We start from the raw sequence: 17,200 nt of genomic DNA, 5'->3' as shown, positions 1-17,200 counted from the left end.
CACACACAGATTTGGAAATGGCATTGCATGAAGCAACAGAAAACTTTTTCTTTTCAAAAAACTACACAAGTTTCACAGGTCCTCCACACCTGCTCTTTTGGTTAGAACAAACAAACACCTCCACATTCCTTCACAAGATTGTGGCCATGCTGTCAAAGGTAACTGCCCAGGTACTGATGTTCCCTCTGGCTACTCCCCATTTTAAGCCCCTTCTGCTATGCCAGCCCTTGAGGAAACCTGTAGCTTTCCAGAGATAAAGGAGGCAGTGATGTATTCTGCCATACCTCTCTCTGCAGGGAGAGCTCACCAGTGCTGTTCTGCTGCACTCTCTGCCTCACATATGCCATTACCTTTAAAGGAAACTCTTTGTATTTCAAAAACCAACTTCCTGTATTCTATTGTTTTCCTTACAGGCTTTAAGCAGCTTCAGCATAACTCCTTGCTACCACAGCTCATTTTACAGGTAGCCTGAAAATTAAGAAAGTAGGAAAAATAACCAAAGAAGAAATAGGCATTTCTTTTTCTATTCACTTCCTTAAAACGTGCTCTCCTAAAGATAACTTTGTTTATATCATGCCAGTCAGCTCTCAGAAGACATCTCAGAATCAGTCATTTCAGTTATATGTAGCCTTTTAGATTCTATCCCTCTCTCTGCCATTCACCTGCTATAACAGCTCCCTCCATTCTTCTATCCATGCTTGCCCCAGCTATTTAGAGCAAAGGTTCTCACTTTTTACTTCCTAATCTATCTCACATTTACAATGTAGCTTCTTCTCTCTGGCACGGCCATGCTATTTACCACACATGCTACAGGACCACACTCAAAGCCAGTTCTGCATTTCAAGGAGATAGGTTATACTCTCTAAATATAACTGTATAACAAATTGTGGTGTCCCATTATTTTAACCCCCTGAAAGCAGTGATGTTATTTCAAAATATGTCAAGTAGACATCTCCTTTACACCTTACACTTATGCACTAACAAACACAGTAATGTTAAACTACAGGCATTGTCCAAATCACAATATAACAGAAACCATTATTTATATTATTTTTTTCCACCACACACACACAAAAAAACCACACATGGGATTTTTGAATATTTCACAATTCTGAGACTAGATAATGCAAAATTCTGCTGAAGAGGCAGAATCTTTCCTTAGGCCTGTCTATGAAGTTTCTCAGAGGAAGATTCAACATAATTTAATAACATATAAAAAGATGTGCACTCAAAAATTAATAATCTTATTTCATTTACAAAAATACAAAAGTTTTACCAAAAAAAAAAAAAAACCCAAAAAAACAAAACCACACTCAAAAACTGCAGTTACAGCCAGTTCAGTAACTCACAAGTTGTAAGAGAATAGTTATTACACCTCTGTGGAATACATTATGAGGAAATACTCCCAAGATTTTCCTTATTAAAGAAAGAGAAGATACACAGTTCATGAAGTATTAAATCACAAAAATTACATACCGTACAACTATTTTTAAACGTTTTTCTAGCAGCAAAGTAAATACATATATATAGTTAAAATCTATCCTACTTATACTAAGCTGTGAGTCCCTACAGTTCATTATAAATCAGTGTGTACAGAAACTCCACACTTAGTTAGCATTTAAGGGCATAGAGAAAACATGCACATCAGAAGAGCTAATTTTAGCTAATAAGGAGTTGCAGCAAAGAGAACTAGGAGCTATTAACAGAATGGTGACCTTGAGTTCCATGATGTAAGCAAATGGCTGTCAAATAAGTCGGACTGAAGTGCACTTAATTGAGAAGATATTCAATAGTTTCAGGGAAATGTATCTAAATGTTTATTTAGAGTTAATTAAAAATATAAGAACAGTTTAGTGCATTATATTTTCAATGCAGTATTTAACTATAGAAGATGCATTTACTATTAAATGTTTGGTTTTCTTGTTGGCTTTGCTTTTGTTCTTGGAGGGTTATTGTGAATCTTTCATTTCTCCTGCAATAGAAATATAAATGTGAAGTAAATAAATAATTAGCCCTAAACTTCCAAGAGTGAGCTGAATTTTGACCAAATTCTAAGGCTTGAATACAGCCCTTAACGAAGATCAGCTTCAATGAAAAATTGTGAGCCCCCACAAAATGAGATTTCTCTTTGTATATTTTTCTACTACATTGCTACAGATGTCTTTTTGGTACTTTTTATTTTTAGTACTGGTTTGATTGACTTTTCTTCAGATCATGCAGGGAGTTCCATACTGCGTGGAAATATTGTCATGGAAATACTGTTTCAGCGTTAGACTTATTTCACACACAAAAGCAAATGTAAAGATGAAAAAAACAAAGGAGCACTGAACAAGACAATTTAAACTACTGATCTAACATTTAAACTAGTCTAACATTTCAGAAACTTATTCTGATGCTCTGATGCACTGCCTTTTGTCAAAGGAAACATGCCTTTATTCACGAGAGGAAAAGGAAATAATTGGTTGTTTCTGTTGGCAATCTTATTGGTCATTATTTCATCTTCGTAGGATAGTAATAAGTACCCAAAGTACACAGTTGACACAGTTTTAAATAATAGTGTGCCATCTGAAATCCCTTAGGAATCAATAGCAAAATGGAGCCAAGATTCTATTTCTGATTAACTAAGTATTACAGACCTCATGTTGTAACTTTACCAGTGTATCAGCCTTTCTCTCCTACTGTTTCACATCACGTTTCAAAAAGTAGTTCTTCAAAGGATCTACTACATTTTAATTTCATTTCTTTCATATCATAATTATATATGCACCATTGTCATTTTCTAGCAGTTATCAATAGAAATATAGCACTGAACTCCTTGCGACTTAAACTGCCTTCAGCATCTTTTCAATTCTTTCTGTCTTCAATTGTCTATTTCTGTTCCCAAACACAGATTTTAACTGAGCTTCTTTTAAGGGCTAAGGTTAAATGCATGAATCCAGCTGGATCGTGATAACTTCATGAAACAAAAACCTGAACTGGTAAATAAAACTCAGAATGCAGGCATGGCTACGTGCTTTTGTGCAGTTTCAATTACTTGGGAAAAAGAAATTTGGCCATTCATTTCTGGATAGGTTTTGTCCAGTTCTGCAATAGAGGTTGAAAACAACACACGTTCAGCTTTGGTAGTAAGGAAGTAAAGGCAGTTTTGTTCTAAGATTTCCAATCTGTTTCCTCTTGCTAGCATTCAACACAATTAATTTCAGCATAATAGAAGCAATCTTCAGATAACTTCAGGTATTTGGCAATAGACAGCTTTAAATGACCTAACAACCACAGTACTTACACAGTTCCCCCTTATTTATCTTTTTACTTTGACAGTTTTCTGTGTTCCAGCTTCTGTTCGTCTGTGTTTCTAACAGTGAGATAATACTAATTAGATTAAACAGTAATGACTGATTTTCAGGCAGTCTATTTTAAAGCTCCTCTACCCTTGCTAAGATCTCCAAATTCTTCCACACCACCTGGTTTGATTCTGCATTTTCATTTTCAGCAGCTTTTTGGTTCATCCTACATTCTGCCCAAAAACAAATGCTCAAGGACAAGTCTTACTGATCTGTACTGTCACCTGCTACTCAAACCTCACAACCATTTGGCACAGGAAAAAAAGAAAAAAAAAAAAAAAGTCCCAGTCAGCTCAAAACAGCTAAGCTACTGATTTTTATGCTGACCAGCAAGAACAGCAAGCTGAACTAGACACCTTAGGACACCCTCAGCTACAGCTATTTTTTCAGTAATCTTTTACTATGTTAAGTACCATTTTGTATAACCCCTTTAATGCATTTTGCAAAGTTCATCTTACGATACGATGTTTTTCCTTGATATACAGACTGTTCCTTAGACAGGCTTAAGTGCTGATTCTTGTTTCCAGTGTACGCTTCTTTCCAGGGTTCAACTCATATCCTATTATTCACTTGCATCTGAATACTTTCCTCCATTTTGCCAAAGAAAATATTCTCTGCCAGTTTTACTTCACATGGTTTATTTCTCAGAAACATTCCTGCAGTCCATTCCCTTAAGGAAGGCTTTTCCTTCTTCTGTTCCCATTTCCCCTTCTGATTATATCCATCTTTCTCACCTATACATGAGACGAGGCTCCATGACTGCTTTATACAATCTGGAGCTTCTATGTTTCACATGAACATAGTAAGAATCCAATTTAAAAATAAATAAATAAATAAAAATCCTTACCTAAATCCTTTCTATTTCTCTGAATAACAGCATTTCCTTCCTGTCCTTTAAGGATTATTCAGACTCAACATAGGATAAATTTATGTCAAAAATTTTGCAGTATGATTTTTGAGACTGTTGAGTGCTTTTTTCTAGCTTTTACTGATCTTAGCACAGTCTCACACAGAAATCAATGTTTCTGAGAAACTGCTACTCAGGCAGTCTTTTTCAGCTTATTTCAGCCCTAAGCATTCATATTTCATGTAAAAATTTGGCTGCACATTTTAAAAATACCACAAAGGTCTCCCAAGGTGTAAGGTAACTTGCACCTCGCATGACAAAGGAAATAGGTCATTCATACAGACACAAAGAAAGAAACCGTAGCAACTAGGGCGTATGTTACACAATTGGAAATTTAAAAGCTATTTCAACAATAGCAGGATAGATACCTAAGCATCTTGCATTTAAGTCTCTGTTTATTTCTTTGGTTTTTTACCTTGAGAATGAGTATTTTCAGACAGGATGGATTATAAATTTGGTATGATTTCTGACATTGATTACAATCATTCAATCAAAACAGTACTGTAAAAATCACCTCTAATAATCTGAGTTCAAGAAAATATTTCATAATGTTCCTGTTCTTGTTTAAAGGACTGCTTTATAAAGGTTTCAGAATGTCTTCAGTGAAGGTGATTCCATAAATAATACTTGCACAGTGGTTTCTAAGGTATCTTGTGTCTCTTTTGTGACGTAACTGGTTGTTATGGAGATGGTAAAATATCAACCATTCTTTGTGAGAGTGTGGAAGATCAATTTTGGATCTGTTACAGCAGCTTCTTTTCCCTGCTCAGCTGTAATCAGCCGTCCTTAGGAAGCAACAGGGATGTATAAGAACTACAGTGTATTTTAAAATAAACAGACATTTGCACAACACTGAAAATTGTTTTGCATATGAGAACAGATTTACATATTTGTAACAGATACAAATTCTATCCAAAATTCCTCCAAATTCAAATACATCTAAAGGTCTCCAATACAAATGAGGCTATTATTATTTAGATTTAACAGCTTACAAAGAAACAAGTCACTCCCTCTTCACTCCATTTCTGACTTCATAATCTATATCTTATAAAAATGCATTTTTTCTTACAACAAGAAGAGCAAAGATTAACATTTAAAAATCTTAAAACCTTCACTTAAACATCCAATTGATCATAAATTTACAGAGAATACATTAACTAAGATGATTGCAGATTATTTTTCTGTATTTCTAAGCTATGCCAGCCCATGAGTCCAAGCACTTGTGTCCCCAGACAGGGAAAGAATTCTCAACTCCAGGATTTGCCACTCAGAAAACAGAGTCCTTGAACCACCTCCCAAAGTTAAACAGCTATAATTATTATTGACTGTTTTTTAAAATTTTTATTATTTTGTTTTTGACATAAAACATCAGTCCAATATAGTAGTAGATCAGGATGAGAATAACAAGTTTTCGCACCTGCTAGTACACAAAAATAGGGTATTAACTGCCATTTTTAAAGGACCTTTCCTATATTTAGTGCATCCATCTCCACAACAGAACAAATGGATCAACAAAATAGATGAACTAGCCAACTCCAGAAAAACTGCATGCATTTCCTCAGACCAGAAATTTGAATATAGCATAGAAGTCACTAACATGCATAGATTCATATCCATATGAATCCATATCCGTAAGAGCAAGCAGGGCCAGATGAAATTCAAAATCTTTAGCCCAAGAGAGAATTGGTCTTATGTGTGAAACCTGAGGAGACTGCAGAGTTGCAGACCTCAGTTTCCCCAGCCCAAGCTCTCAGCTGTAGATTCCAATCAACTATTTTGTGAAGGGTTCTTTAAATGTCCCATATTAATACTTTTCACCTAAAAAGCATTTCTGTAGAAATGCATAGTACTTAATGTGTTTGATTGGGAAGTCATAAAATTTTCAAGACAACCCTCAGTTACCTAGAGATCATCTGTATTTTTATGGAAACACTACAGAAACCAAAATAGTGAATATTAATGCTGTTCAAAGAATCCAGTTTCTGTATTCTAGTAGTAGATTCATCAACAGGGGCCACAGATGTGGAGAAAAGTAGAAATACAGCCTTTAACAAAGAGATATCATTTCTTCCCATCTAAAGTGCCAACAAGTCATGCACTGAAATGAAGAGAAACAACTCAAGATTCAGAAAATATTTGCCTACCTCAGGAGCCATCCAAAAGGGTGTTCCCACTGAGGTGTTTCTACGTAGCCGTGTGCTGGGTATTGGCTAAACCCTGAAAAAAAAAAAAAAAAAAAAAAAAGGAACAACTTTGCTCTTCAGATTCATTAACTCAGGTCAGTCAGTTTATTTGAAGTATGTAGAAAACAAACTTCTAACCTGAGATCATAGCTACAGGACACCTGGCCCAAGTAGGTACAGCATTACTACTGAATTCTTTGATTAATTTAATTTTTCCCTTTATCCACAGCTCATCCCCAACAGACCACAGCTTGCTGTTTTCTTTCAAAACTGCTGAGAGATCGTTTGTGAATGATCTCAGTCTAAATCGCTTTCATTCAAATTCAAAAGTTTAATCAGCCCTTAAGTATCACAGATGCCTCCTTCTGCCTGTTTTTCATGAATATAACCTGTAACATTTCAAATTCTAATCTGAACTTAAAACTTGTTTTCCAGAAATGTTGCCCAAGCCTAGCTGAAATGTATTCCCTGAATGCTGCCAGTAGGAGCCTTGCAGAAGTTCCTGCTCAACAAAACATTTATGTACTTGTTTAAAACAATTCTTTTTCCTGTGAAAACATAAACTCAAGTTCACATTGTAGCTTGTACTTAGGAATTAAGCAAGTGCTTAAAACAAACCCTGTTCTTCATTGCTTTTCTGACTGAGGCTAGGCTAGTGAAGCACAGCAGAAAAAAGGAAGGAAGGAACTAGAGCAAAATGAAACAACATTAACAAATCAAAATGAAATCTCAAATCATTTTCTCTGCTCTTGTCAACCGTGCTCCTGTAGAAGCCAGGAGCATTCAATTAAGCTGAACAAAATATTGACAAAAATATTTCCATGTTATCATTGTTGGGGAAAAAAGAAAAAAAAAAAACCAACACATAATCTGCTCCCACAGCATCACCTACAAAGAAAAACAGGTAGAAACACAAAATAGATTAGTGACAGATTTCGGTAAGAAATTAAGACACAAAATTAGTAATTCATGTGTTAAGCAAATAGATTGCTATATCAACAATTCATGTCTGTACTTATTTTTCATTTCAGTGTGATTGCAAATCTGGATTTGCTGGGTAACACTGTGAAGCAGCTAATGACTCTATGAGCCTCTGTGCATTTAACTCTTTTCTCTTAAGCTAGTCTAGTTTGTAGCTGCCACCTATGGACATTCCACAACAGCATGGAACACCAAAGAACTGAAACAGGGAACAAAGGCGGAGGAGGGAATATGACAAAAAAGAGACAAGGTTATGAATGAATGATGAGTTGTAGACATTTTGGGTCACCCTACATCAACATTTATTAGCGTCATGCTGTTGAGTGAAGTTGAAGGAAAAATATTGCATTGAAAAAAGAACAAGTTGTAGTAAAGTCATGCAATAAAAGCAGATAAATGACTCCGTGCACTCCTCTCAATGTGCTAATATCCATACGTATTGCCTTGAGTATGAAATCACTTTCTCTTCCCCCTACATAACAGATAGAACTCACTGACTAGGCAATATCCAAGTGTTCCCTTTTATCTCCATCACTTTGGATTTCAGATCCTTATTTTAGTATGCCCAATTCAATACTAAATTCAGAATTATTATTTCATTTCCTATTTTCTTTACTCCCTATTGCACAATAAATCTTCTTAACATTCCTTCAAAATGGGATAGGATTATTAGTTCCAGGGATTAACCTAAAAATATCAAATGCAACCACTGTTTTTGTGTTAATCTGAGATCTTTCAGTTTTCAGGCTCTCCACACTTCTAAAGTAGAGCTGTAATGTTCTCAGCTGCAGCTCAATCACACTTAGCTCTTCTGCAAGGTAGTACAAAATGTTTCAGGCTGGATACTGGGAAAGTGAGGAACACATAGTGGCCATTTCTAAAAAGTTTGATGCTGGCAAGTCACTCGCATGAAAGAGAAATCTTAGCAGAAGAAAGAATATGTTCCAATTTGATGCAAAACTCTTCTCTTCCTAAACTCTGCATTTTTTCACTAAACATCTTCCACTTTCTGCAACAAATGGGACAGTTCTACAGACTATAGTTTCATTTGCAACTCAGTACTAATTTGATCCCAGAGTCCTTTCTATGACTAAAGCAGTGGGCTAGTGAGAAAAAGACCAATTTGACAAAACCTTAGCGCATGCTATTTTGTCAGATAAGAAGCACATCTCTCTACTTCCTAGTGTTTACGTATTAGGAAACGTGAGTGTTTGCTCATGTCTTTTTCTGAGGTAGCCATATTTGTTGTAATTTGCTGCTCTTATTGGTGAATCTTAAAAGTTAAGGCTGGGGGGGGGAGGAGGGGAAAAGTAAAAAAAAAAAAAGCAATAACTTAACATGGAAAGAGATTGGATGCTAGAAATCTTGGGATTCTCAGTTTTCCTGAACATGCCACTTGGATTCATATATCACAGATATGCCTTCAGTCTTAGGAGCTCCATGCTGAGCTTCAGCAGCAACTAATGCCATTGACATGTATGATAAGAACTGTCAGAGAGGGAAGCTAATATTTCTCAGAAGGGCATAGTTACAAAGACCATACTGACAGAATTCCCCCAAAAGAAAAATTACCTGTCTCCCTCATACTAGCCCAGGGATTTGCTGCAAATTTTGCTTCAGGTTGTGTTTCTCCCATCACTATTTTAACTGTTACTTCCACTATTCAATATAATGAAGTTCCATCCCTAGAAGGCACTGAGAAGTTTGCTACTTCTTGATTCCAACTTACTTCATAATCCCCAACACAGTTACTTTTAATGTCAAATCTGTAATACCGATGATGTCATAGTAATGTATTCTTTTTCCAGTACATGAATTTCACTTTTTAAATCATTACTTTTTGCATGATTTTTGGCACATCATTGTATGCTACTCTCAGTTCGTGAACATTTTTCTTTACCTTCATGCACTACTAAACATACATCTGTTGTCCAAGCAATACTGTTCTCAATGATGATTACCTTACGCATTTTATGGTTAACTAATGAATCGCAAATTACTAATAATTTGTTCCCATTGCATACATATCAGGCAGACTACATAGCGCACTTTGTTATTTTTCTGAGTGCATATACAAAAGAAGAAAAATGGTGAACTGAATTAAAAATTATTGAAAAGTCCATTTCTCTTTTTCTCTCCCTACCCCTCTATTTCTTACAATTATTTCTCCAGACTGGCCATGCTTGTATCTAACAACCATAATAATATATTAAATGGATATTGGGTTTTGGACACATGGGACTATTTTACCTTCTGCTCAGAGGGAATGAAGTGCTAGAGGCTAACAAATGTCATTTCAAAGAAAAGGATGTTTTTCTTTTCATATGCAAAAGACGCAATATTTAAATTTAAATTAGGACAATTACTCTGAAACTGACATCTTTGCAAAACGCAAGAAAAGACTTGTAAATAAAAAGACACCTTCCAAAATATTTTAAACAATGAATTATTATGATTGTGCTTTTAAGTTAGATACGTATTACTGATTTTTTGATAGAATTTTTATTCTTGCTGTATCGAGTTGCTTTCTCATTTTCCCCTCCTTAAAATAATCTTGATAATCATCCTGAAAATCTCCCATTATAGCATTCTGCCTTCCCTGTGGAAAAAACAGATGCCTTTGGCTAAACTGCATGTATCAGGAAAACAAATGGTAAGTGGTCATTACCAAAGTCAACGAGCTTGACTCCACCTTCTGTTGTCAGAAGAATGTTGTTCCCTTTGACATCTCGATGAATGATCCGGTTATTGTGTAAATGCTGAAGGCCCTATATACCAGCAGTAACAAAAATAAGTTTACTCCCTTATTTAAAAACATTTACCTTACTATTAGGGAAAGTAATGAAGACAATCTGCACATAGTCTGTAGAAACATCTGTCCACTAGATTACATGCTTGATACAACTCCTGCTGCAATAATAGCCCACATAATATTGCCAACATTATCATTCTTTATAAATGGAAAATATGTGTATGAGATGAGCAAACTGCACCCTCTGCTGTCATTACAAGCCCAGTGAACAACCTTACCAAGAGAGCACCATATAAGATGTATGAGATCACAGCTTCATCCAATCGTTGGCCACACTTCAGCAAACCTTTGACAAGTTCTGTGACAGACCCTCCATTGCACAGCTGTGAAGCGGTGAGACACAAAGGGGAAGAAAGCAAGACAAGGCCTGTTACTCAACACGCTTGTTTAGGCTGTGAAAAACTACTGCATGAAACCATACTACAGCACAAGTCAGGGAACAATGAGATTTTTACTTTGCTATTATCCATAAAATTATCCATGCAAGGAAATTGCAATTTTTTAAATGCCAAAAGTCTTCAAAGTCTGGAAAACATGCACTGAAAGCAACTGACAAGACTGTACTTAATTGGTAAGGTCTGTACAGACTTAGCTCTTTCAAATTTTATATTCAGTTTTGTTATATAGAATATTTCACAATTTTACCATATAAATTATTTGTTATATGCAGCACCACAGATAACAATCTGTCTGATGTGCTACACTTAAAAAAAAAGAAAGAAAGAAAAAAAAGAAAGAAAACAAATGGAAATCCAAGCTCAAATTCAACACAAAGCCAGTAGGCATACAGTAAAGAGCAACAGGAAAACAAAGGTACCAAATCTCCTTTATCAGTAGTTAATGGAATTTAATATGAAATATCAAAGAACTACACAATTCTACCACAAACAGAAGTTAAACGTACTGTTGAGATTCTATGACTTGAAGTGGAAGTAAGGGTTTCCCATTCTGATTCAAATCATCATTCAAGAATAGGGAATGGAATTTCTAAAATGAACTGTAATTAAAAAGCAAATGCTAACCTTTTCAGCCTACTTATAACAGCAAAATGTTTGAACACCATTATATTGAACACATCAGCCTGTGAAAAGCTTTGCATCTATTAAGCCTGGAAATTGCTTAGAAGAAATCCTCACTCATGCTGCAAAAGCCTTTTGCAGTTTCTTAACTGGCAACAAGACTTCCATATGTCATTTTACACTTTTCATTGCAAGAATACCAATTGCCACTGAAGAATTAACAGTAGGCATTCCTATTGCTAGTTTCTAGAACTACAAAATTCTAGCTTTAAATTACATTTTCTCTGTTCATTTTGCAACGGGCAGCATGTTTGTTAATTCTTTGCCACATTACTTCTACATAATGTTTTGCATTTCCCTTGATTGCTTGACCTCTAAAAAACTTGAGAAATGTTTTATCTAATATGTTCTCCAACAAGAAAAATCAAGCTGTTGTTATGCAAAACATTCTTACCAACAAGATACAGTGGTTTTCAAGGCAGAATGTAGCAACTTGAATAGAAATAAAGTGTGAGTACTTTCCCTCTTATATTTTGTGAGATTTTCAACAGTATATTGTGACATATCATCTATCACTAGTCTTTTGATAAATGGCCCCTATCAGAGAATCATGAAAGCTAGTGACTCTCCTAACAGTAGAAAAGAGACCCACCAACATTCACTAGTTAAGATGTAACATTATCAAGATGTTTTTACCTCAAGTACTAGCCAGAGCTGTCCTCCCACGTATTGATCTGCTTTGTAGAACATCCCATAAAATCTAACAACATTAGGATGATTGGGAAGAAACTGCAAAATATTATATTCTGCTTCAATTTCTTCATCTACATCCTGAATGGAAAACATAAACATATGGAACATACAAACACAGCAACCTTGTGTAAAGCAAGTACAAACTCTTACAGATAAAAAGAGCTATTTTTAAGTAGTTTTTACTTTTAAATGGTTTTCTTCTAACACTGCAGAAAGTACTCACATGATACTGCAGATTCAATCTATGGTATTTAATTTCATCAAATCCTGACACTTGATTTTATTTTTTTTTTTTCTTTACATACAAAAATGTGAAATCTGTATAAGGAAAGCAGCACCTCTGCAAGGACTCTTAATTTCTTTCATAGTAAATAATCTAGCTCAACTATTACAATCAAACTCCAGCTTGATCCAGCCTGTACAGTTGCCTGTTAACTCCTCCACTGAGAGCAAAGGCTTTGGCTCTCAGGAGAGGTCAGGGATTTAAATCTCACTAAAATTGGAGCTAGCAGAGAATCACCTCCAAGAATTTTGCCTGTGCTTTAATTATTGCTTAGCAATATCATACACTTACAGAATACTATTGTGAAATATCATGAAGTTCACAGTATTTCTGCGATGGAAAAAGTAATTCTTCCAGGGAGTTTAGAACAAGAACGTTCAAGATTAACTGTATCCTTTGTCTTCCTTCCTAAAACAGAACCCCAAGCACACGCATGCTACAAGCACAGGGGACTGAATAGGCGCTGGAGTACTTATGAGACATAGAAACTAAGGAAATGCTATTTTCAAATAACATGCAAGATGATGAAATTTTCAGCAGCACCTTTCAGCTGTCCTTCTGTCAATGCACTGTGCAAAAACATTCCCTCCAGGATGCTTTCAATATATTACATTTTACTTACATTAACCCTATTTGATTATTTTTTTTTTTTTTTTAACTAGCAATGAGTTTTAATACTTTACTTACACTAATAGAATCAAGAATCTTTACTGCTGCCAGACTCCCATCTTTCTTATTGGCAACCTTATAGACTTTACCATAAGTGCCTTTTCCAATAGTCTCTATTATTTCCCAGGTGTCTGTAGGATCAGCTAATGATTCTAGCCCAATCATGCTGGAATTATATTGAAATAATCCATACAATGGCTTCCTGGAAAACAAAGCAGACAGATATACAATGGGAAGCCTTAAGTAACTGAACTAAAGCAGCAGTTTTATGATAAAGAAATCAAATATTGATCTAATTTGAAAAGATACGCAGATGGAATTACAAATGAAAATCATGTGGAGGGATAAGATCACTAGATAAAGGAAGGCAAAGAAAACACATTAGGTCATATCTCTTTACTTTTTTTTGCTGCATTTATTAACTATTTGCTTTAAACATTGCTGCATATGCTACATTCTGAACCCATTTTAATAAGTTCGGCCAAAATCTGATCTCCACTGCATGCACTTTTACTGGACATTTTATCCAACTGTTTAACACAACTCATGAAATGAGACATTATTTCCTTAGCATTAAAAAGCCATGTCATTCAAGTAACCCATTTTATCTAACTCCCTGGATAATAGCCAGGCAAAGACTCAGTAGGTAAAACACTTCATATTTAATACATCTACAACAGGGCTGTATATAGAAAATAAGCTGCTTTCAGATTCATATGCAACATAGATCTTTGTAGCAGTTTGCAAAACGAAGATGTTCGTTTGTATGCTTTATAACTTTCCAGAGGAAAGTTTTTAAATTCCAAGAAAAAAAGTGTAATTAAACATATAATTAAAGAAATTTACCATGCAGAAAGCACAAAACATTTCTTGATGAGGGGAGGAAAGGGGAAGAGAAGAAACAGAAAGGAGAACAGAAGAGAAAAAGAAAAAGGCTAGTCAATGTTATAAGTCTTTTGAAGGTCAATAGTGTAAGTTATCAGGACAGTTTCTCACTACTTGGATCCAATACAGCATACTGCAAATAAATTATAGTATTCTAAACACATACAGTCAGCACCTCAATGCTGGAGCAGATCAAGAGAAAGAATTTGCTGAAACTGGTGAACAGACTGTACTACATGAACTGAAGACAGCATCCACAGACATGTAGCTTCCGATAAGCCAACCTTAACAACAAGCTTTACTTAGGGTAGGAAGACTGATGCAAATGTAAGTAGGAACAGTTGTTTCTCAGAAATTAAACAAAAGCCAAAGACACATTGAACATATCATTTTAATGCTTTAAAGGAGAAATAGTGCCAATATTCACGTGTAAAGGCAGCTGGTATTTCCCTGTCACTGTAACAACTAGTCTGTCACATAGAATGTCCAGAAAAAGATGCATAGCATTCTTCATACCAATGTAATATATATTACAATGCCACCTTTCCTAAGCAGCCAGTAAGGATATATATTTTTTCCATTAAAATTAAAAGAAGTTGTGCCATTTCCTGAATTTGCTCTAATTAACAAGTAATCATTAGTAAGTTATAATATTTCTGTGACAGATGTAAAAATTTTACATTGCAAAAAAGCAAAAAAGCAGTGCACACTACTACCTTAAGCACTGTGAAGTCTGATTTTATTTTTTTTTTTTTAGGAGTTCAACTTCTGCTTTTACTTCAATTTTTTGCTTATCTTCTACTTATTCACAAAACTGCATGCCCTAAATCAAGGGCTACCATATTTGTATTTATTTGTACAATGAAAAGTTATGTGTGAATGCAATCAACTCTATAAAACCCCATATCCAGAAAACCTTAATTCTAAAATGCTGAAGTTGAAATTCCTCTAGGAAGGCTTTTCTCCTTTTACTCCTCACACATCAGATCTCACACCTGTTCTGTGCTTTGAAGTGATACACAAAGGGTGGCTTCTAGCTGTAGTAAAACTTAGCAGTGTCCTCCCCAGAGGGAGCCTCAACCTATTACAGACCTCCTGATTACAAGAATTTCATGATTTCTACCACCAGATGGAGAAAACTTCTCAGTGGTTAAATCTGTTCCAAGTGGGCAAGCAGAATAGCCCACAGCAGATGCTGAAAAATTACACTTCGGCAATTAACTCTGCTGGCTGGGGAACATCTTAAACAAAGCTATTTGTGACTGCACACTCTTCAACTATTTGAGGAGTGACTAGATGTTATCAACAAGCATCTTGCACTCTACCAAACCCTATTTTAAAAAGGGAAAAAGAAAAAAAAAAAAGGCAAAAAGGACAACTTGACAAGAGACTGGGCCAGATGCGCTTAGGCTGAAATTGGAGCAAATAGCAAGATTTATTCTAAAAAAAAAAAAAAAAAAAAAAAAAGAGAGAGAGAGAGAAACTTCTTTTGTAAGCTGTAAACCTGTGTTGACCAACCACGACAAACAAGAGGAGAAAACAGTCTTAACAGACTTCAGCCACTGACAGTATTTCTTTCAGTTGTCCATGAAGTGAGACACTCTCCAACAAGAAAGTACATTTCAATAGTCTTTCTGTAACACCTGGACATTTTGAAAACCTTTAGGGGTCAGAACAAATCAAGTGAGACCACGTACAACAAAGTTTTAAGATAGCAGATGCATAAACAAGTTTTATCTAAATTTAAAGAATAAATAAGATTGACATTAGAATCTGTAATTATGTATCATTCCTTAACAGGAAGGCAAACAGACTGCAAGGTTTGTCTGATAAAAAAGAATGGATGTGACAGTAAGGGCCTTGATTTAGTGACAGGACTCAGAAAGACAGGTTGATGTTCGGACATTTTCTTGAAGGTCTTTTCCAATCTAGATAATTATATCATACTATAGGAGGTTAACAAAAGAAATATGGGTTACAGACAGTCCACAAGTCATTTTTCCCTTTATAAACAACAATCTTCTCTAATGGCTCTTAACAGCCTCCAAAAAAAAGCCTTCTGGAAATTACATGGTATTCCAGAAGTTCCTCTTTGATTCTCAATGCAAATTCACAAAGTTCAAACTATAAAAAAAACTTTTTTTATAGTGAAAAACTATAAAAGGACCACACTGAAATATTATGTAGAGATTTTATATGATTACGTAGAGATTTTATATGATGCAACAACCTCTAGAATCAAGTCAACATTTTTCTGGTACATTTGTTATCCCACAGCTATCTTTCTCTGAAATGATAGGGAAAGAGGGACCCACAAGCACAAAAAACAGTGCCAGAAATAGCTTAAGCATTGCAGTTATCTTTTTGGTAGTGCCTTACTGAATTTTCACACAGCAGTTATTTGCCTTATTGCCTTCAAACAGGCACCCTTTTTCTTGTTCACTGTAAAACAAGATACACAGGTTTTAAAAGTAGTAAGAGCCTCAGACCAGCCTGGTGCTTTAAACAACTGTGGTTATACAGTACCACATAGTTTGAATTTTAATGCAGCCGGGAGGGACATAAAAGCAATTCCAGTTAATACTAGTGGAAAAAAATAACAATGTATATATATCTAAAAAATACTGTTCCCATACAAATAATTCTTGCATACAGCTAATTCCTCAGCATTATTTTTTTCCAACCCCTTGCCTGTCTTGTGAAACAGCTGGCTGATGTTCTTCTGGCATCTACACAAATTGTGAAAGAATGAGAATGTCAAATTCAAAATTACAGTATTCCACTATTTATAGAGAGCTCTATTTTGCTTCTACACTAAATAAATGAGCCATAGATAGAAGAATTCATATGGCAAAACTGAGATTATCAGCTATGGCTTCACCCAGCCATGACAGCCCCTATTCTGCTGGCTACTGATTGCCACACCAAGCCAGCTACCTAGGAAGAAATTGTTAGGGGAATTAATGAACCACTGAAAGCCATAAGAAAATCAATAATCAGAACAGCTTTCTTTGCTAGTTCCCTCTAGCTGTTTCTTTCTGGTTAGTTTGAAACAAAGGGGATGTCAATATCCTGAAATACAGCATACAAAAGAATCCATCAACATACCATCCTATAACTGTTTTCAGTTGGTTGTAGGAGAAGCAGCTGCAAAATGTGATGCACATAGTTCTCTAGAGGATGAAGGTCAGTGACAGAAGATAGAGAAGGACAGGAGTATATTCAAAAGCTGTTACCAATACTATACAACATACAGACAAAAAGAACCATACTTCAACTGACCACACTGTCACTAGGCCAACTTAAAGGAAAAATAGGACAATAGGCAATACAACTGCTATTATTTAAAGATGAAAGGTAGATCCCT

The 17,200-nt window shown here is 35.3% G+C and overlaps 1 protein-coding gene across 1 annotated transcript in view; it reads right to left on the bottom strand.

Annotated features, from left to right (window-relative positions):
- The window catches only part of MYO3B (myosin IIIB), a 173,496-nt gene that overhangs the window by 138,753 nt on the left and 17,543 nt on the right, over nucleotides 1–17,200 (bottom strand). Inside the window, exons 5-9 of the mRNA XM_032445800.1 lie at nucleotides 12,967–13,150; nucleotides 11,940–12,074; nucleotides 10,443–10,547; nucleotides 10,043–10,180; nucleotides 6,393–6,458 (exon numbers count right to left, since the gene is read on the bottom strand). Of these exons, the coding sequence (XP_032301691.1) occupies nucleotides 6,393–6,458; nucleotides 10,043–10,180; nucleotides 10,443–10,547; nucleotides 11,940–12,074; nucleotides 12,967–13,150 (628 nt within the window). The remainder of the gene's footprint in view (nucleotides 1–6,392; nucleotides 6,459–10,042; nucleotides 10,181–10,442; nucleotides 10,548–11,939; nucleotides 12,075–12,966; nucleotides 13,151–17,200) is intronic.

Source organism: Coturnix japonica, chromosome 7, assembly GCF_001577835.2.
Source record: "Coturnix japonica isolate 7356 chromosome 7, Coturnix japonica 2.1, whole genome shotgun sequence".
NCBI classification, from domain to species: domain Eukaryota; kingdom Metazoa; phylum Chordata; class Aves; order Galliformes; family Phasianidae; genus Coturnix; species Coturnix japonica.
This window is presented reverse-complemented; position numbering and strand designations above follow the sequence as displayed.